At 35.5% G+C, this 22,117-nt stretch overlaps 1 protein-coding gene across 1 annotated transcript; it reads left to right on the top strand.

Moving 5' to 3' along the window:
* The first annotated feature begins 10,086 nt into the window (after nucleotides 1-10,086).
* Nucleotides 10,087-20,833, top strand: LOC102802282 (gastrin-releasing peptide receptor-like). The gene is made up of 4 exons (XM_006820152.2): nucleotides 10,087-10,234; nucleotides 19,278-19,423; nucleotides 19,672-19,772; nucleotides 20,092-20,833. Exons 1-4 carry the CDS (start codon nucleotides 10,087-10,089, stop codon nucleotides 20,831-20,833), a joined length of 1,137 nt encoding a protein of 378 aa, XP_006820215.2.
* The last annotated feature ends 1,284 nt before the right edge of the window (nucleotides 20,834-22,117 follow it).

Raw genomic sequence — 22,117 nt, 5'->3', positions numbered from 1 at the left:
ATATATGAACATAATAATTTAATATTTAACTGCTTCAGATCGCGCGAGAGTTTTAATACAAAATAATGAAAATAATCAGTGTTATTACCCTTGTCACGTTTATAGACATGTTTTTGATTTGATTTGATTTGATTGAATTGTTTATATGAATTCTGGCCCACAACATGTTTTCAATTTATCTCTTGAGAAATACACGTAAATGTTGAATACTTTAATTGGACGTGATTTGAATTTATGTGCTAACTGTAATATTGTTTGATAACCTCACTCGAAAGACATTTGGGCAATACTGATAAATATGGTTCACAACGCGATGTGGTTCTTTGGTGTAGTGCGGCACATTTGCATATTCCAAACTAGAAACGATTATGTGTATTTTTTTAAGATGGTTGTTTTGAAAAGACGTTCATGGCATAGAAGGTATAATCTCTGTAAAACGAAAGCGAAAGCTAACATTTCATTTCTTGTCGTATGTGTACGATACTCATATTAATATTGTTTTCTTTTTTTAAGTTAAATAGCCTGCATGTCAGTACATACACTCGTATTGTGTGCATACTTGGTTTTCTCGTAATATCCCTATGGTATTGAGAGTCAGTTAGGGGACTGACAAACTAACGAAACATAATTGAAACTCGAACGGCTATCCTTTAATGATTTGACTTAACGACTATCAGGGTCACAGTAGGTTTGGTTATGCTATTAGTTATAAAGCATTGCCGAAATTACGAATGCAATTGTTAAAGCAATTGATAACACTTTAAAGTAACCAGGCGCAGTTATAGCTACTCAAAATATTATACAAACATGGAAACGAGAAATATTTAATATGATAAATTTGATTGTTGGATAAATTCAATCATCCGGTTGATTAGTAAACGTGACACTGGTGATATGTTATCATGAAAAAATGTCCGTCATTTCAATAAAGTACGAACGTTAACGTATTTTATGAGTTTGTTACAGAGAACAATTAGTATTAATCGAATGTTGTGGATCTTGCTCATGTGGGAATATTACAACAGAACGATATCTTGTTTCTGTCATTGTGTGAATAATCGAATGAAACATGATAGAAATTGATTGTGAACACAAAATTAACATTAAATATTGCATTTTGTATGCGATCAAAAATAAATCTAGCATAAAAAAATTAAATATCACTGTTTCAACCTAAAATACATTTAAATTGTGTTAGATTAGGTACACAATTTCAATATATTATCAATCAGTTCTCAGCCATACTTGTGATGATTTTATTTTAAGGTATAAATATATATGATGCCATGGTTTCATATTCTCCAGTTAATTTACTATTATTATAACTCTTGGTGACGTGTTCTAGTCCTTGGTTTATTTCTGTAATCTTTTGTTAGTATGCAGAGTAGAATGTAAACCGATCAATAGAGTTTCTTGGGGGAGAAATGGGAATTAGGTAGATTTTTCCATGGTAGGTGGCATGCTTTGAATTATTCATCAAATGACAAAGGATGTACTACATCTTTTGTGTTTATGTAAATTAACACACGTCAAGCGCTGTGCACTGGTAATGAGAATATATGTATATGCTACAACATATTCGTCATACTTTACGTGCCTGGTGTAGGCCGTATTGCATTCAGATGTAAATTTTAATTCACTTTTAAAGTTTCTGTACTTTTTCATGACTTATTATTGCATATGGCTTGAAGATGACCATTAAAAACGTTCCTCGGAACCCCATGGTAATGTCACAAAAGAAGACTGGGTGCATTTGCTGGAGCGCATAGATTAATTTTCACAGACACATCATTCAAGAAAGGGACTGGTGTTAAAAAGTTGTATTGACACGATATACACTTACTACGTATACGGCTCGGTGTGATTTGTTGTTGTTGTTAATGTGTTAACACAATAAGTGGTGAATGCAGTCGTGTTATCTAGGGTCCCGGATACTTGTAAAGAACAATGACAAACAATCACTAGTCTCATATTTATCACATATTTTAACAGTAATTTTAATTGATAATATAATTAGATAATTAATTAGTGAGACGTTTGTGAAAATATAGAAGAATAAATACTTTATTCAAATTGAATGCATTTATCTGAAAAGGGTGTGAAAGTTCTTTACACAACTATAATGTTGTGTGGTATCTATTCCACCAATTCATGTAAATTCGTGTAAATTGCACACGTTCACCAATTCGAATAAGTAAAATATTATGACTATAATCCCTCTTGTGACTTACTCTCGATTGACTATTAATTCTGAATTCTGACACAAACACCATTGCAGCTTGCCTCTTGAGGAATATACACACATGTAATATATTGCAAGTAGACGGTCAGATGTGGATTTACTACTTTGAGGTCAATTCGCAATGTTAGAGGATTTGTAGTTGGACATAATAGTACGTAAGAGTGTTGAGTTTGATTAAGCATGCCTTTCAATAACAAGTTTGTAAATGTGACTTAACATGCAACAGACCTGACATACTAACAGTTAAACATTTGAGAACACATACCATAATATTTAACATGAAAGCATGGTGAAGCAATTACGTAATGTGGGACACAAGTAAGCAAAATCTAGTATTCATGGATATTGAATGTCAAATTTGAGCTGAATTATCATTCGTTTAAGAATAGCCTTGACTCAGAGGCATCAATAACGAAAAATGTATATTTCACATCTAGTTTCTAATTACATGGAGATTGAATTGAAGTAATTTATTTCTTGGAATTGCGTACTGAATGGTAACTCATTCGATAGAATTATTCTCTATGCTGGTTAAGCAGCAAACATCCCAACAGATTTAATGTTGTATGAAGTTGCGTAATCGATTTTGGCAAAACATGTCAAAAGAACTTACAGATCATTGAAAAGCTTGATATAAATTATTGCAACCATATTCTAGTTGTATTGTTTGGGGACACTACTGCGTTTTGCATTCGAGACGAAGTAATTATGTTTATGGAGTCAATTCGTAATGTCTTTCTACAGAACTAGTAAAGATCGATGCTTGTAGTAACGGCCTGTCATCGGAAAGACTGTGGATGTACCATCAGCTGTGCAAACAGAGGGTATTTTACACATTTTGCCCGGCTCGTGGAATTTCATTTTGACAGTGCGCGTAAAGAACATGGTGGCGATGTTGCTACAAAATTACATTATGCCGTTCTTGTAACTACAATTGTGCACCAGACAAGAAACGAACATTGCACCATTCTATTGCCAGCTCCCATACTTTTCGCAATGTCAATATTCGAATTGAGTAAAATGTTTATTTACATTATGCACTATTTATCATATTTTATATTACTATTATATTTCACATTTTTTGCAAGTTGGGCTTTTTATTTTATTTTGTTTTACTTTGGAATTGCGGGTTCGATAAATTGTAAATATGTTTACAAGAAAGTGAATCTTGCATTTTAAAATACCCTTTGATTCAGTAATCACTGTATGACACATTAAATTATCTGTCAATATGTCTATGCACATATTTTGTCTTTTGTTTTGTGATGTTGTACTTTTCAACATGACATTTGTAATAGGTTAGATGCATTATAAATTGTTAGTTGAGTTAATATTGCAACCGTTTATCGTTAGTAATTTATCATAATCATGACCATGATCTTTTATAATATGTATTATTCAATCAATTGTCAGGTTTTCAGCTCTACAAAAAAAAAACTGTCGTAAAAATATATCTGTTTCATAACGTGTTTGATTTATTTGTTAACAAACTGTTAATTTACTACATTCATGAGTTTATAGCCAACCCAATGTTATGTTGTGGACTGTTTTACACAGTATCGTACCAGCAAATTAGTATTAAGTTAAATTAGTTTACAATTATAGACAGTTACCAGAATAGTAATATTTTATCAGAATTGATCATTTATGGAATAAATTAATGATTCACACCGCTAGTGTGTCAATCACTTAAACACAAATAAAAGCTTCAATCTGATTAGTAACGTTAATTAGAAAGATCAGACTATACAATTAATTAATTGATATGTAAATATGTGTTTGATAAAGAAAGATGTGTTACTTTAATCATTCTATATCTACTTATTTTGGGAACTTTTATTTTTTGTTTTCTTCGTAATTTTGTTAATAAAATATAATTTACATTAGTCGTGATATATAAATGTAAGGAAGCACGCCTTGATTTGGTTATTTTACAATGTCTGAACTACCCATACAGTAAATAAAGTTCAGTTTCCATGACTGCATGGTAATGTTTTGTATTCAATGGTCAATGCACGACATTTGTCGCGATATTTGGTATTTTAAATTACTTAGATCACGATGAAAATAGAACGACACCATAGGGGTTGTTAGGTAATGACCTTTTTATCGTGCATGGTTTCATCAAAATGTATATGCTGTTGGCGATTAGAAATGACTTCGCATCATTTGTTGTCATTTTCTTTGACAATAGATGCGAGGACCAAAGGCATACACAAAGACTCAGCGTGCACTCGTGGTTGGTCATTTGTAGAACATTTCAGAGTTGATAAGGGCAAACGTGATACTGTGTACGATTTAAAAACAAAACAAATGAAACTGTTTTGATTATGTCTGAACATAACTTCATGTAATATAATTTAGTGACAGTTTTGAAAAAGAAAAGTGGTCCGATTTAAAATCATTGCACATGTAAATTATAAATGAACCCTACAAATTTTACAATATCTTTGCCCTGTCCAAATTAAGTCCTACTTTCACTGTATTTATGTGTGTAATAATAAATTTTAAAAACATGGTTATAGTTATAAAGAATGAACTAGTGATAGAATCCAAGATCGTATTTTCAGTGTTGAACAGTGGAAGAGTGTGAATGTGGACGTTGTTTATTATAATTTAAATGTTCTTAGTTTATATTCAAATGCTCTCAGACAAAAATTGCAGACATGATACCAAGTCTGCACATAACATGCTGTGCGGTGTGTTACTTTATAATTCCGTAATTCTCCCAAATGTATCATATGGTTTAGAGTCTTGGCTAATACTTACCGCACTTCCCTTGATCCAATTTATAAACAAGAACAACAACAACAACTGGTTCGCATTACAATGTTTAAAAACAGACTCACTCACAGCACACTTCCCGGGATTTCTTTACATTTACGGCCAACACAAGCTCCAGCTAGCAGGTTTATTCAGGATCTATAAACAATGATACCCCAGTGATCTAAGTAATTATTTCTCTTTTCCTGGCCATTCATACCATACTAGATTCTTGTCAAATGAAAACGTTGCCTGCCCACATAAAAGAACTACCTTTTGTCAATTAGCCCCAGATTACTCTGGAACCAAATTGTGGAATAGCCTCCCTAACCATATTAGAAATATTTCAAATTGCAATACTTTCAAGCAAATATTGAAAGCACATTTAGCCAACTCACATAGTTAGTTTTCTATTCGCATACAAGTAGTGAAAAACAACTACCATGTAAAACATTATTGTTAACCGAGTTTATTGTATTTATATTTGTATTTATTTTTATTTCTATTAGATTGTATTAATGTAATTTTATTTCTTAACAAACGCCCGCCAAAATGATTATTTAACAGACTAGACTAGCTTCACCTAAGCTATTTTCTGCTGCCCAACCATTACTGCTCATCTTATCTCACACTATGATTTGCCATACCTTACACAGCACATACGCACGAACTGCATTATATAATCGAAGCTCATTTTGTTTAAAATGAAATTACTATGAATGCTTTCTTGGTTTATAACAAAATACCAACACTCGCGTAAGACATAATAATTGATCTTGTTACGAGGAACATATTTCCGAAGTAAAAAAATAAGTGATATCTACAGTGAATTAATCTTCTAGTCTCGAGTTTTGCAAGGTGTTTAATTTCATTTAAGTGTCGGAAGTTAAAGTCGGAACGTCACTTAATGATGTGGTGTATGCCTTGTGAATATCAAGTAGTTTATTCGCCTTAGACCAACAGTTTATATCCGTTGGTGATGTGAGTGAGACAGACTTACATAGTTACATGCCTTTTAATGGATACCCTCTATTATACGTATCAAAATCAGTTAGTAAATCGATGCAAAAATTGTGCCACTCTTTCATATATGTATTTTTTACCAAAAAAGTTAAGACTCTCAACACCATATACGACAAATGAACATGAACTGTAATAAAATATCTATGTTTATTTTTATCTATATTATTATTTCTAATATTACTACCTTACTTAGTCCTTGCCAAACAACAAAATATTACGCAAAATATTAAAGTTATAAAAAACAAGTGTGGAGATTATGCTCCATAGCTCATCAAATGAACTGTCACCTACAAATGATTTATATTCTAGTCTTAGGTTACGCAACGTGTTTAATGTCGTATTAGCTGTATTCAGTTAATACCCGTTGGTGACGTGAGTATATCAGTCTCACATAGTTAAATTACATTGAAAGTACTCTCTACATCTTGTATCTTATTACTGTCTATGCCCTTAGTAAATACGACGGTTTGTGATCAATACATTGCAACGTGTAGACTAATTGGCAACGGCAAAAATCGATGCGGCGATTCAGAGTCTAGGTTATGTATGTACTGCACACTTGTCTTTGTAGCTAATGCGTATTTTATAACATTTTATCCTCGTTGATCGCTACCTAAAAAGTGAATTATATAACACGACATCGTAATTGACTTTCTGTAGAAGACTGTGTAAGCATTTTGCCGTGTGTTTATTTTGTATAAAGACCGGTTTCACACAACGGATATAGTCCAATCTCCTATCAAAAAACATTTTAACAAACGCGTTTTCCGATTATTTGCAATTTAAAGATTACCCAACGACTAATTTATAAGCTAAGTTTATATTGTGTTGCAGCGTAGTGTAGTGTAGTGTAGTGTAGTGTAGTGTAGTGTAGTGTAGTGTAGTGTAGTGTAGTGTAGTGTAGTGTAGTGTAGTGTAGTGCAGTGTAGTGTAGTGTAGTGTAGTGTTGTGTAGTGTAGTGTATAACGTAACAAAACAACAATTTCCATCAGTAAACAGTGAACATGATCGCACTAGAATAATTTGGAAACCAACAATGCCGAGTACATCTGATGATTAACATTTTATCGAATGGTTTCAAGAATCCATAATAGTGTAATCATTGAATATTGAAACAAAGGTAAAATTAACCTATAAAGGCAGAAATTATGGATAATGATTGCATGTTTACTCTGGACTCTAAACTCTTCATTTGCATTCCCAATTTCTCTGTAATCAAATGAGAACGTTATATTCTATGTATGTCCCATCTTCAAATAGCTGTTGAAAACTGACAAATAAATTGAGAAAGTATAGTTATATAGTTGTTTTCAAGAATTATTTATTCTCCTCATGAATATCGTCTAGTACTGTATATCTCATTTATTTACTTTGATGTTCATTATGCACATGTTTAACTGTGTATATATTTATATCTGAACTGTAACAGCGGGGGGATCACGATATATATGCGGCATGAACTCAGCCCGAATTGTTTGAAATATGAACATAAAACGCGTTTTAAGAGCAGCGTAGTCTACATTCTACCATTTATCATATCACCCAATATTGTATATGTTTTCTTATGTACTGAGTTACTCTTAGAGTATACTGATTAAATTAATTTAATATGGCGACGTTTACGCTAGTCTGTAATAGAAAATAATGCAGATGAAAACAGTTTTTCTATAACACATTTACAACGACCTAACGAATGAATTCGCCGTAGTGGCCAGCGGTGACTCCATAATCGGCTAAGCGACGCTAAATGCAATTTATGTCTGCGGGGAGTTGATAGTATAAATGTAATTATCTCATAAAATCGTTATGATTCGTCTTTTATCAATAATAATTCACTGTATCGTATCGTTGCTCAAATCGTTCAAATATAGCTTTCATTATTAGTTGACACCATTTCAACCAAGCAGACGTTCCCACTCAATAGGATTATTGATGTGATTGCAAATAGCCAGTTTAGTCGATAACAAGACGGGTTTAAAGGCGGACGTCGTACTCAAGTAAGTGCAAGCACCTTGCGTAACGATCTGCTGGCAAACATCTACTTCAAGTCAGGACATGGTTTTAATTAAGATAAATGATTTATTTAAACGTAATACAAATTACGTAATTCAAATTGCAAGGCGTATAGTGTTTACACGTATGTAATACATATATCGACTGTGTTATTAGTTTGAAACTGTCGGTATGTAATTTGCAAAATAGTTGTACCATTATTCATGAGAAAATGGACAATTGAATCACCAACCTAGTTTTAAGATAGTGATATTTTTATGATAATTCTAAACTGCTCATTTCGGGTTGACGATCTTTTTTAGATTTAATGAATAAATTACCGGAAATAGAACTGAACATTGTGCCATAAAACCTAATTGTTCATTTCGTGAGAAAAAGTAATTGCTGTTGTTTTTCTAGAAATATGTTTTATCAGAATCATTACTTGATTGCTGATTTCATTGAAACACGTGTTCTATGTCAAATACATTAACATATTTTTTTCTTTTTTTTATGTGAATGTTTATTTCTGACTATTATTAAAGTTGACACTTTGTCTGAAATCATATCTTGAGCACCTTCGTTCAATGCAGGAAAAAAACAAAACGTAAATTCTGTAACGTTTTCGGTCACGGGCACTGATCTCCCCGTACCATGTGTTATGCATTACGCCGCTAATAGACAACACAGAACAAACACAATGCAATACGACGAGGCATAATGAAAACTTGTTAGATGGGGAGTGCCAGATAATTTTCGACAGCGAACTTAAAGTAGGGTTAGCTAATCTGGTAAATAGATTTCCCTGAAAGGTCGCAGATCGTTCTCTTAAATGGATGACATACATGATAACCCCAATTTATAGATAACATTTGAATGAACTGCGCATGAGCATTACACAAGCTTCTACAGAGCTATATCCGGATTGTCACTACAAAGTGGAATTTCAGAACCATGAAGATTATCTTCTAGTTTTTTTATATAAGGCTGGAAATGAGGTATCAATTGGCACAGTAATGTCTGATAAATGTGTGCAGACAATAGTGATGTAATGTAAAAATGTCCTACGGGCGGCCATATTCGATCGAATCATTTATATATTACATCATAATAAGTGCTGAAAAACATCACTGGGAAAGTCGAAGTATCAAGGTATTATTTGATATGATAGCACTTTGGTTGTACGACAAAAAGTAAGCGATCTGTCCTCATACAGATCCTATTTGAAAGCAAACGAATTGTCGAGATGGTTACTAAATAGCAAGACAAACTTACGTGCTTAGACTTATTAGTGCAACTAATTGAGTATGTGAAATACATAATAGGTATTTGTCTAGATTGTTTATTATTGCGTTAGTCAATATCCAAGATCAAACATTTCCAAAGATCCATTGAAATCTGTCATACCAGGGTTTGATTGAAATAGACTCGGGACCTTGGGTTGGATTTGTATCGCACATATGAATATCAATATTATTGAACATTATATTTTAATATTTAATACTAGATGAACAATTTGGTATAGTAACTATTTTGGATCTGACTAAATTTCTCTATGTCTAATTTATTACATAAACGTTCCTCATTTGAAAAACACACATTTTATCGTAACGAAAATTATGATTTTTTTTTTGTCAACCGGAACTCTCGTCTTCCGTGATCAACGCGACTTTTGAAACGTTCACCACGTTTCCCCTTATGAGCACTGATACTCAAACTCGAGACAAACGTGATTAATAGAGAAATACTACCAAGTCGAGATTTGTATCAGATTATAGTGTTGATGAGTTGGGTTCCATTAATAATGAATGACGTAAAAGAAGGTTCCCTCATTCTTCCTGGGCGACATCCCTACCGAAATAATGGAACATCCAGTTTGGTGGGGCATGTGATGTGCATCTCGAACATTGATTATTCGACTTTAGTCGGCAGTATACTATATCATCGTCATCACTCACAGTAATATATCCACGTATACCTTTAGTGCAACCACAAAACCCACTCAACCCCCGCCACAGCTAACTTAATCTTGATATTTACGTTGATATACTTGGAACTAGGTTATCATGGCAGAACTGGATCCCGATATGTACCCGATTATGGACGATATGTGGCGTACTGCTATTAAAGCCGAAAAACACGACGACCCACCGAGTGCAAAGACAGTCTCGATTGTATTGCTGTATTTAGTAGTACTACTATTTGGCATTGCAGGTAAGCTGTACACGCAACTCAATATGTTTTTTTTTAAATTTTATATGTTACATATATTATAATAAAAATAATGTTACGATTAAAATTCTAAATACCGGGTTGGTCTGTTTTGAAACTAAAGAAATGCCATGGCCTGGAAGACACTCACGCTGCAAATTCTGGTTGTTGAATTGTTAACTGCTCGAATAGAGCGTTCTTGTTTGTCTATCGTATTGTATCGTATGGTATCGCTAATGGTTTTATATGTTGTAGAAGCTTTGAATGTGTGGCAACGTGTAAAACAATATAATATAACGCCACACCGTTGCATTACAGTGAAGCTGCGAAACGTTGATGTCGGGTCTGTAGTACAGCTGTTATTGGGGATGTAATATATTTGTCATTCACTCATTCACGTTATATCAACGACGTATGTGCGCACATAGGATCTATACCAAAGACTGTATTATACATGGAAGTATCATGTACACACCTGCACCAGTTGTAACAGACAAATCGATGCGAGGCAATTTGATACAAATGCGCTTAACTGGGTACTATATACAACTATATACAATACACTCCGCAAATTAAATTACGAAAATAATTGGAGCCACTGTAATTAGAGTTCCCATAAAATACATAAAATAAAATAAAATAAAATAAAAATCACATACATTCTCCGCTCGCATGTATATATTTCTATTTCGGTTTTTCATAATAATGATTTGTTCATGGTAAAGCCACAATCATCTTTCTTGCATAGTTGTTTGGGCATTTTACAGTTTTCACACACATAACTGTGCTGCCCTGTGGCTGTGAAACTGTGCAACTGTTAATGTGTCTACGGGAGATTTAGGAGAATCCTTTTCTTTATACGCACATTAGGAACTTGTCATTTTCTAGGCATGATACTCGGAGCTTTTGAAATGATATCCGGCACACCTTTTGATATTTTATAGACAGTGACACTGCCAGCGTTTTCTCGTAAATTGGAAAAAGCATTTAATGTAAGCTCACAAAAGCAGTTGCTGTTGACGTCTGTCACCACCATCTAAGAATGAGAAGTGCGCATGCGTTTTTATCCATATTAATGGTTGTCCATCGTTGCATTGTATTTCATATAAAAAATATAATGTATTTCGGTAATGTGATGATTAATAAAGTTAAGATGATGTTTCAAAAGAAGCAGATGGAAAACTGTTCTGCTTAGAGACGTATTCAACCTTTTACACAGTTTGCCTCTTCCAGCTGCCGTAATCCCAGTTTATCCCATATTACGCGTAAAATTAACTAAAGATTCATGTTAGTGTATAAATAACTACTGAAACGGTAATATGGTATATGAATATGATATTAAATTACCAGATTGAACATTGTTTTACACTTTAAAAATGTCTTTAGTTCAAGGGTTACTAGGCTTAGGAGGTGAGGTACAACCAAAAGCCACGTTTCTAACATGTGACATGTTAACAATATGAAAAAATAGATTGAAATGCTGATTTGTACAAGATCTGAAAGTATTAATGTGTTACTGAAGCATTGTTTGAGACTCTCTCAGCCGTGTCTCAGACCACTGAAAGAACAGTGAAAGAGTGGTAACGGTATTTGGGTCTGTAGGATGCGTGCTATGGCAGTGCTTGGAGGTAGTTTATTGACTCAAGCACAACCGAAGATTTGCAAACGTACTAGCATTTATCTGCTTGTTGTGTTAATTTTTTCCAGCATTTATCGAGTCATTTCATCGATAGTGTACTACGTATGGGCATAACGTAATTTTTGTGGATATTGCGTTTGAAAACATATTTACGCGAAATTGAGCTATTGTTATCCTTTAATGTTTAGTAGATATTTTCTATGAGCCTAAAATGTATTTATTTATAATTTCAGAACACATGAACATAATCGACTATTGAAATTCTTTGTTTAGCAATGTGGAAAATAACATGGAATCGGCGTTAACCACGATTTCATCAGCACTGTTACAAAAAGACGATGATCTCAGACACAACACAAGTATTAGCCGTCAACATTTCCTTCTTCGCAAACCCCATTTTCAACCGCATCTGGGTCCCCATTATGATTCCCCAGGTACAATTTTATCGTCGAGATCAATAAATTCTCCAGAAGACCTTTTCCTATTTTATTACAGATGAATCGGCCCCGTTATTTGTTGAAATAGCAATAGTTATTGCGTTAGAAACGTCTCGGTTTGCTAGGCTCAAAAGCAAACATGGCACGCATCCCACCAACGTAAAGACCTGCTAGTCTGTTATTTTTGTGGTCTGACACCGGGAGCAGTAAATGCATTCGTGTGTAAAATATAGCTGTTAGTAAACAGAATTAACATAACAAAGATGCAATGCCACTTTATAGAACCTTATTTCCAATTTGTAATCATTATTTAATTTATTCACAGATGTCTGTACTGTGTCATACAAAAGCTCACTTCCCCCACGTGGGAAAATATACGAAGACATAGAGACTAATAAATACAAATATATTGCACAATTGAGAAGTGGTTACTAAATTAACACGAGGTTACAGTTACAACTCTTATCGTCTCGTAATATTTGATTGGCGAAAATATTTTTTTAATAATTGCACATTAGATGTCGTTAACAATGACGTGCGGAGACTCTATTTGTACGTTTATATATGCATTGAAAGTTACAATTGACAATCGAAAAATGAATTAAGTGGTTTGGGATAATAATTGAAATTGTGTAACTGATGTGCAACATTTTAAGTGTTATATGTGTATAGTATTAATGCAGTTATCAGTGAAATTGAAAACATACTGCACGTATAATACAATTTCACCAATTGTAATCGATTATTGTATAGACCAGTTACCAGGTTAGGAACACTCTAGAAACAAAAAACTTGTTTTAAATTGTATATAATAACCCAAAAAAATATGCTTTATGCAGGGATCGACCATATTGTGTTTTCAGCTCGTGTCGACGTCTCCCTGGTGCGTGCATGGCTTCTAAAATGAAAACGTAATTTTAGAATGCTGTTGTTTTTTCATTTACAAACGATTTTTCTGAGTGAATTAATACTAAACACATCTTCTGGTGGCGCTTTCTACAAAACCAACTACGTGATATGTATTTTTGTTTCAATCTGTATAATTGTCATTGCAAAGATACATACGTTGTTCAAGTGATAAGATACATAATTGGACATGTGCCTACTTATGCTTTTAAAAACAGACCTTTAGGAAGATATTCCCTCATCGTATGTTAATGTTAGACGTAGCCTTACAGTGAAACTGTACGTGACACGTTAAATAATATGCTCGTATGCTGAACAGAATAAGATTTCCATACTTAGAACAAATTACACTTTCATGTCATTACGAGCAATGTTGTCATAACAAGCGAGTTCATTTACCGCCGTTTTTGCCATTTTAGTATATTTCTGACTTCTACGCCTTTTTGTAAACATAGTTTTCAGCTTACTGTTTGAAGCTATGTATTGCTAAGCAAATGAACCCCAATTCCCACGTGATCTAGCGAGACAGAGACATTTACTGAATATGTGATATTGATAGATTCGATGATGTTAACGCTTTTGACCACATGCTTGACTTTATGCCCACCTAAAGTTGATAGGCATGACTAGTGAGGTGTAAAATCGCACAAGTACATATATAAGTCAAACCGGTTTAATTATAGATTGATCTACATTTCCCGTTGCCGCTTTCAGTGATTTCCATCAATTCTGGAGTAGACAAATATCAGAAGAGTTAGACATTATATTAATCGAATGCTATTACTCATCTAATACCCAATCAGAACCGCAGCATATATCACTTGTATGTTTCAAGTGTACTCGTAACTTAACCATAATGAAGGCAGTTTTCTTTGCTAGATTAATTACTGTGTTTCTTCGTACGTGTGTGCAACACTTTGTGAACACGCTTACAAATCAATGAAAACTTAACTTCAATTTAACCAAAGGCACTAGAAAATAGGGCAGAAAACTACAACAAACATGAAAGTATAATGAGATAACGTTCCATGGAAAGTCATATTCTATTATGCAAGCGTCCACAACCACCATATCACAGATTATGTAGCCCATTTTTGAAAACTTGCAGCATCAAATAAGTTTCGAACAAACTAGTTCTGGTACCGCTGTTCATATACTCTGATGTACACTTATTATTGTTATTTTCGTTGACTTGCATCGAGTTACAAACACAGTGTATAAAATTCGTTTGAAACTTACTAGTGTGTGTCCTGCTGCCCGCATTATGTAGCATAGGCAAGTTACTTGTTTTAAAATACGCCTATCGATAAACGTAATCAATATTTTTCTAGAATTTTGTAAATTTTGTCTTGAAATAGTCGACACTTATTATGCACATCGAACGTTCGAAATCTCAAGAGATGTTACATCAAAGAAAATACCGCAGTTGCCTGCTACTGTATTATCCAATGTCTTCGATTTAACAATTAATATTCCACGAGCGTGACATGCATATTGCCACTTACATGCTATATTTTCTTTTTATTTACACAGTTAAAATAATTGCTATCGTATTAGTTAAATGTTTGTAAATTACCCTCGCCCTTGTTTGACAAAGGTCGCCATAGTCCACAAAATATTCGACAATAAGTTGTATCCGACGTATATGTATAATGTCGGTATCGATTACAGCGTCATTAACAAGATTGATTTTCAATTCTCTGAGATAACATATCCATATGTGTGTGTTCACACAACTGATTTACCGTATTGAAAATGTAAACTTAATGAGCAGATCCATCCGTCACTTATTCGTTACTATGCACTATGTAATAAATGGAGAACGTTTTGTTCTTATATAAAATCAAATATATGTAAACTCCAATTTATTGTATTAAAATTTAACACATACGGGACACAATGCAATGTAATGGAAAGTCTATGTACGTAAAGAAATATTTTCTAGAAATTCGTTTTCTGTTTGGAATATATATCTGAAACAGAACCACTCATAAACTCACAGCTCTGTATGTCAGCATAAAGCATAAATTTAATGCTAATGTCTTTTTGAAGTCAATGCAAAGATACTTGCAGGATTGTATCTGATTGGTTACCGAACCCTAGCCCCTAACATTCTGGCTAATCAGAGAACAGCTTCTTTGTGTTTTCGACATACCAAAGTCATATACACATCAATCGAATAAAGTTTACTACATGGCAGGGCATTCTTAGGAAGAATAATGACATGTGATTTGTTTAATATAAACAACACAAATACATTTATAAAACACCTCGTGCACAGGATAGTGAGTGTCACACGCAACGTAATATTACCGTAATTGGTATAGTACAGGTGCGATGGTTCAAATACCAAAATGGCAACAGCAACAGAAAGACTTCCCTGGCGGCGATGATAACATGCGAACACGGAGCCAACAAATGAGGTTTCAACTGGTACTGGTATTATTATACTCAGCAAACATCAAGTACAATAACGCGGTAAAACTCCACTACTCCAATAACTAGATACTTAAACTCCAATACAATTAAACGAGATCTCCGATCTGAACTCAGTGCTGAAAAACTCCCCTATATACACCCACACTGTCTATAAATAGACCATTACACCAGCATACATAATGAATCTGGAATTTACTATAAATTTCTAGAATGTTCCATTACCTTCTATTGCCTCCTACAGTGTTCTATTACCTATTCAACCTGTTTCTAAACAAAATCTAGAATATTCCACCCAGACACAGTACGGTTCTAGAACATTCTCAGTGACACGGGAGTGGTAAATAAGTCGTATGCGACATGCCTCCCCTCTCAAGAATATTATACCATATAATATTACATGACTAGCAACAACGTCAATAATACGAATACGAAAATAATTTCAAATAAAACAACAATACAATATATCATATCGAACTGAATAAAGCTTTGAGTACATAAATTCGAAAATCACATACAGTAGAATATAATAAAATATGAAATATAGTCATAAACGAATAACATTCTACTCTACTGTTCAAAAGTTCCTCAGTCCATCAATCTACTCAGGTAGTCCGCTACCACATTGTCCCGTCCAGGAATATCCTCAACACGATAATCATATCTTTGCAGAGTCATCGCCCATCTCATCACTCGGTCATTTGCAAACTTGGCTTTATCCAGGTAAGACAATGGTTTATGATCCGTCTGAAAATGAACTCCACACTGGCTAAATATAGGCGAAATTTATTTGCCTCCTGGAACTGAACGATCCCGATACACACAATATAGCAAGCCTCCATATACCTGGAACTCGGTTGTATGGTGCCCTCTCACTTCTGGTTCTCTCTTATTATAATACTTCTTCAACGATGTGTCTGCTTGCTGCATCTCGATTAATTTGTCTTTTGTTACATGTGCTCCAGTCTTTACATCACACACTTTGAGCGGCTTCACCCTACCAGATTTCTTCGCTTGTGCTCTGGTTGTTACTGCTCCAGTCACATTCCACACTGACCGGGTCATCTGGTGGTCTTGCTCCAGGCACATTCCCAACAATTAACTCATAGATTGGGTCCTGCACACATAATGCTTCAACCGTGCCTCTCAAATATGGCGTATAAATTTCCACCATGGCGACTGGAACCCTTTTTATAGTACGATCAACCATCAATATATGACCCATTTTTTTGTATACTGGTCATCTGGTACCAAGCTCACCTTGACTATAATGCCATTACACCCAGTGTCTCTCAACATGGTCACAACTGTGTCACCAACCTTCTCTTGACCCACAGGCAAAGTCCTGTCCTCCACAACACCACTCTGTTCCATATGTGCACCATTCACAACCTTTAACTGCTCCCCCGATGCTAACAACAAATGGTCCTTCTCAATAATTTTAGGCACATCACTATTAATTTGAACAGCACAGCTAGCACTGATATTAGACTCCTTTTTAACCACTGCAGCTGCACCAGTATTAGTGCTGGGTTTGACACTCTTTCATTCTTGACCCTTGTGTTGCCCACTACGGCAGAACTTAGCCACATGTCCTATGGCACCACACTGAAGGCACTGTTCACCTTTGTCATGGTTGACATCAGTAACGCGGGATGGACATTGTGCTGCTTGATGACCAACACCCTGACATACATAACACCGGATACTACTACCCTGTCGACCATGTGCCACTAGGTACTGCTTTGGTATTACTGCCAACTCATCTAAATTCTTGGGTGCTCTTTCTTTAAGATAAACTGCAAGATCTCTTGTACAGGCACCAATAAACTGCTCCTTCACCATAAAGTCGGTAACACCATCATATGTTGCTGCAGTGCCTGACAACTCAACCCATTTAGCAAAATAATTCTTAAGCCGCACAATTACCTGGTCAGGACTCTCAGAACTTTCAGGTTTAATTTCACGGAATCGCTTCCTGTACCCATCCTCTGTGAAATCGTATCTTGTCAACAGCGCCACCTTCACACGATCATAGTCAACTGCATCAGTGTCGGACATCCTGGAATATACTTCCAGTGCTCTACCAGTCAACAGCGCACTCAATGTTGTGGCCCATCCATCTCTATGCCAACTCGCATTCGTTACAAACCTCTCAAACCGCAATAAATAACTATCAAGTTCGTCCTTACCATCAACAAATGCAGGCAACTTTGGTGACTGTGCATCACTGACCACATTTCGTTGACCGCCAAAATCAGCCTGTTGGAACTCCGGCATTGCTGCTTGCAGCTCTAATTTCCTCAACTCAAATTCTCTTTCCTTTTCTCGCTGTTCTGCTTCCATTCGCAATTTCTCTCTTTCGCCTACTTTCGCCTACTTCCGCTTTTTCCTCAATCTCCATTTTCCTTACCTCTGCTTCCCTTTCCTTTTCTCGCTGTTCTGCTTCCGCTTCCAGCCGTAACTTTTCCTTTCTTTCCTCAATCTCCATTTTCCTCATCTCTGCTTCTATTTCAATTTTTGCCTTTCTCTCTTCCCTCGTCGCTTGTCTGTCAGCCCGCTGAGAACTCAGTTGCTCCAAAATAAATTTCCTTTTGTCTTCTCCAGTCATTCCCAGTTCATCCGCCCATTCCATCAACTCTTGTTTCGACATATCTTTCATCTCGCTCGCCATGTTGTCTTCTATATGTCTTCACTGTTCCCGGACAAGCCCCCAGATGTCACACGCAACGTAATATTACCGTAATTGGTATACTACAGGTGTGATGGTTCAAATACCAAAATGGCAACAGCAACAGAAAGACTTCCCTGGCGGCGATGATAACATGCGAACACGGAGCCAACAAATAAGGTTTCAACTGGTACTGGTATTATTATACTCAGCAAACATCAAGTACAATAACGCGGTAAAACTCCACTACTCCAATAACTAGATACTTAAACTCCAATACAATTCAACGAGATCTCCGATCTGAACACAGTGCTGAAAAACTTCCCTATATATACCCATTACACCACCATACATAATGAGCCTGGAATTTACTATAAATTTCTAGAATGTTCCATTACCTTCTATTGCCTCCTACAGTGTTCTATTACCTATTCAACCAGTTTCTAAACAAAATCTAGAATATTCCACCCAGACACAGTACGGTTCTAGAACATTCTCAGTGACACGGGAATGGTAAATAAGTCGTATGCGACAGTGAATTTTCATATGCGCCATCAGAGTTGTTAAAAAGGTTAAGTCAACAATAAGACAGAGAGTATTTTAACCGACAGCAATCTTTAGTGTATGTCATCAGAGCTTACATTCCATAGGGACTACTTTCACTGTCATTGGTACTATTATTTACTTAGACATTCAATTCACCTCATGTAGAAATAGATAGGAAACGACATTTGAATGAAAAGAGGCAATGGCATCAGTATAGACTCATATATTAACATTATCAGAGATACAATTTCGCATGAATCTATATAATACAATACATGATTAACAAGTAGTGAACGTGCACTCATCAAATATAGATGGCATTGCAAATTTTTATAAACTATTGCAGCTTCTTTAATTAATGTTCATCGATGTAATGGTGCGAATGTGAACTCTTAGTAATATATGTTACAGGCAATGCATTGGTGACAGCGGTGGTGGCAGTGAATGAACACATGCGAAGTGTAACCAATATGTTCATTGCACAAATTGCTCTTGGTGACATCATCATGCTGCTCCTGGCCATGCCGTTTGACATCATCAGTAAACACGTGTATGAAGTAAGTTATTTAATGTAACCTATTACAACAATATACGAGATATGAATACTGTGATAATGAGATATTGTACACACATTAGAACACGATGTTTTATACATAGTATGTGTGTTCCAAGCAACAGTTCAGGCAGTAAATAAACTTCGGCTAGTAGTTTCGGCATCTGCACTGCGTATATCATACACTGTTGTTGATACCAAAAGAACTACTAAAACCCAGAACTTAACGTATGTATGTATATGTGGTTATAGGATTGGAGTTTTGGTACTGTATTTTGTAGGAGTATGTCGTTTTTTAAGGACTATTCTCTAACTATCACTATATTAACGCTGACAGTCATGAGTATTGATAGGTAAGTATTTAGGATAATCATGAAAATTGTTCCTCGGTTAGATAATTGATAAACATTATGCATTCTCGCTCATAAGAGTTACCACTGTGCATCTATAGATCATTCAAAAATATATGTAAATGTATGTAACCATGGTAATTGAAACAATTGACATGATAATTGGAACGAATGGAATACTATTTGAAGGGAAAAACTGGTCGCGTGTCTCTTTCCGCCTCAACGAGATCTCGGTGGCAGTTAATGTCTAAGGATATTGAATGTAGAACTTCAAATTATCTATGTAAATCATCGAAAATTTGTTTTAAAAATATTTTTGTAGGTGTTTTATACTATCCCGTGAACTCAGAACATACAGCATTCGGACCATGAAGAAGTTCTTCACTGTAGCAACCATCATTCAATTGCTCTCCGTGTCTGCTGCAATCCCAGCGACCATTTTCAGCGGTGTGTGGCGTGAATCTACTCATACCCATTCAAATGTCAGCGCCGCCAATGCGTCATTTCGTGTTTGTAACCTCAATGACGGCTCGTCAAATTTGTTGCGGGTTTCTCTCTCGCGTGTTCTCCTGTTATATGTTCTACCATTAATAATTATCAGTGTTTCGTTTACGAAGATCAACGCGTTTCTTAGATCGACAGAGGCCCAGGTGTTGCTATCTACAAATAAAAAGATCGTGTCTGCCTGTAAGAGGGCGCTAGATTTACTTCTTACTCTGGTGGGATTATATACTGCTCTGCTACTCCCCACCGTCATAGACACAATAGCGTCATTTTTCATTAAACGCGTTTCGTTATATGACAATAAGTGGTATTCTCTTTACGAATTCCTCGTGGATACCACATTGTATGCGATAGGTGTATATAAACCGGTCGTTTATTCCATCATGAGCGCAAACTTTCGACGTGGTTTCCGTGAGCTGACTTGCTGTTCATCGCATAGCTCAGGAAAAAGCAGGATAGTGTCCAACGATGACACATCAACTTTGGACACCAATGAAATATGGTTCAACAGTGATGGCAGCGAAAGCAGCGTACAACATGATGTTGGGGACAGAGTGTAATCTCAGTTGGATTCTAAAATTGATTTTAAAATGGAGGATAGATAAATTTGGCCGGAATGTATCATACTGTGTGTCGAGGGACTCACGTACTGAGATTGTATAACGTATAGACGAATCCGAGAAGCAGATGAATTACCCCTTCGCCGTAGGCGGCGCGCTCACGGCCGCCATTACCGCGGGGCAGCGTGAATCGATAATCAAGTGGAAATTTTTCGTCAGTGTAATGTTGTTTTGATCAAAATTTTATACCATAATTTTAACTAGTGTTATAGTTTCAATGTTTTTATGGTCATGGGAGGGTCAGAAAAAAAACTGTAAGTTTCTAGGATGCACGAACAGCGATAAAAAACTTTAAAAAATGGAAACAAACTACGTGCCAAATCCATTCACCAAAGACACATGTTGAGTGCGAATGCAGGCAACCCCCGGGAGGGGGGTACTTGCAAAAATACTGAAAGAGGTGTGTAGCTGGTTGTTTGAAACACCTATCCCTTATCAGAAAGAAATAAACTCAAATTGCCTACCCCTTTTCAGACAAACTGTGGATATTTGACATCCCTTTCCAGACAGTACGCATAAATGGTAAATAGCGAATCAGAGGATTTATATCCGTTTCAGGTTTATTTATTCCGGGAAATGGGGGTGGGTGGTCAGCTATTTTTATTTACCTAGATGGACTCCCGGGGATATAAAAAAAGTTGACGACCGAAATGAAGTTACAGAAAGAAAAAATCAGCTTAATTTTCCTGATTTTTGGATCACTCAAGCTCTAGAGACAGTCTTTGGAAAATATGGTCCTTTTTTCAGACAGAAATAATGACAAAAAGATACAGACAGGGTAAAATAACATACCCCTTTTCAGACAGAAGTGGTAAATTTGGGACCCATTTTGGCGGCACATATACATATAGCACTTTAATGTGAGTAACCCCCCTCCCCGGGAGGCAACCTTACCAAATGCACCGGTCTCCAAACGAAAAAAAAAACAGAGTCTGCCAAGCTTCTGATGAAATGGAAGCAGATTATACAAAAGAAAGAACGATTTATAGCAGTAAAACGAATGTTTAGTAATGGAAACTTAGTCGCATCTAGTGATACAAATGAAAAGCTCCCGTTTCACAAAAATGTAAACAAAGCCAATTCACATCATTTGTGTTGTACTCGTAATAGCAGTATGAGATTTGAAGCATAATGCAACACAGGGAGTATCTTACGAAAATATGTGGAGGCAGCTTCTTGTTATTCTCGTTTGTTTGTAAACAAACTTGTTAATGTAAATGTGAT

Source organism: Saccoglossus kowalevskii, chromosome 18 (genome assembly GCF_978046115.1).
Source record: "Saccoglossus kowalevskii chromosome 18, keSacKowa6.1, whole genome shotgun sequence".
Lineage (NCBI taxonomy): Eukaryota > Metazoa > Hemichordata > Enteropneusta > Harrimaniidae > Saccoglossus > Saccoglossus kowalevskii.
This window is presented reverse-complemented; position numbering and strand designations above follow the sequence as displayed.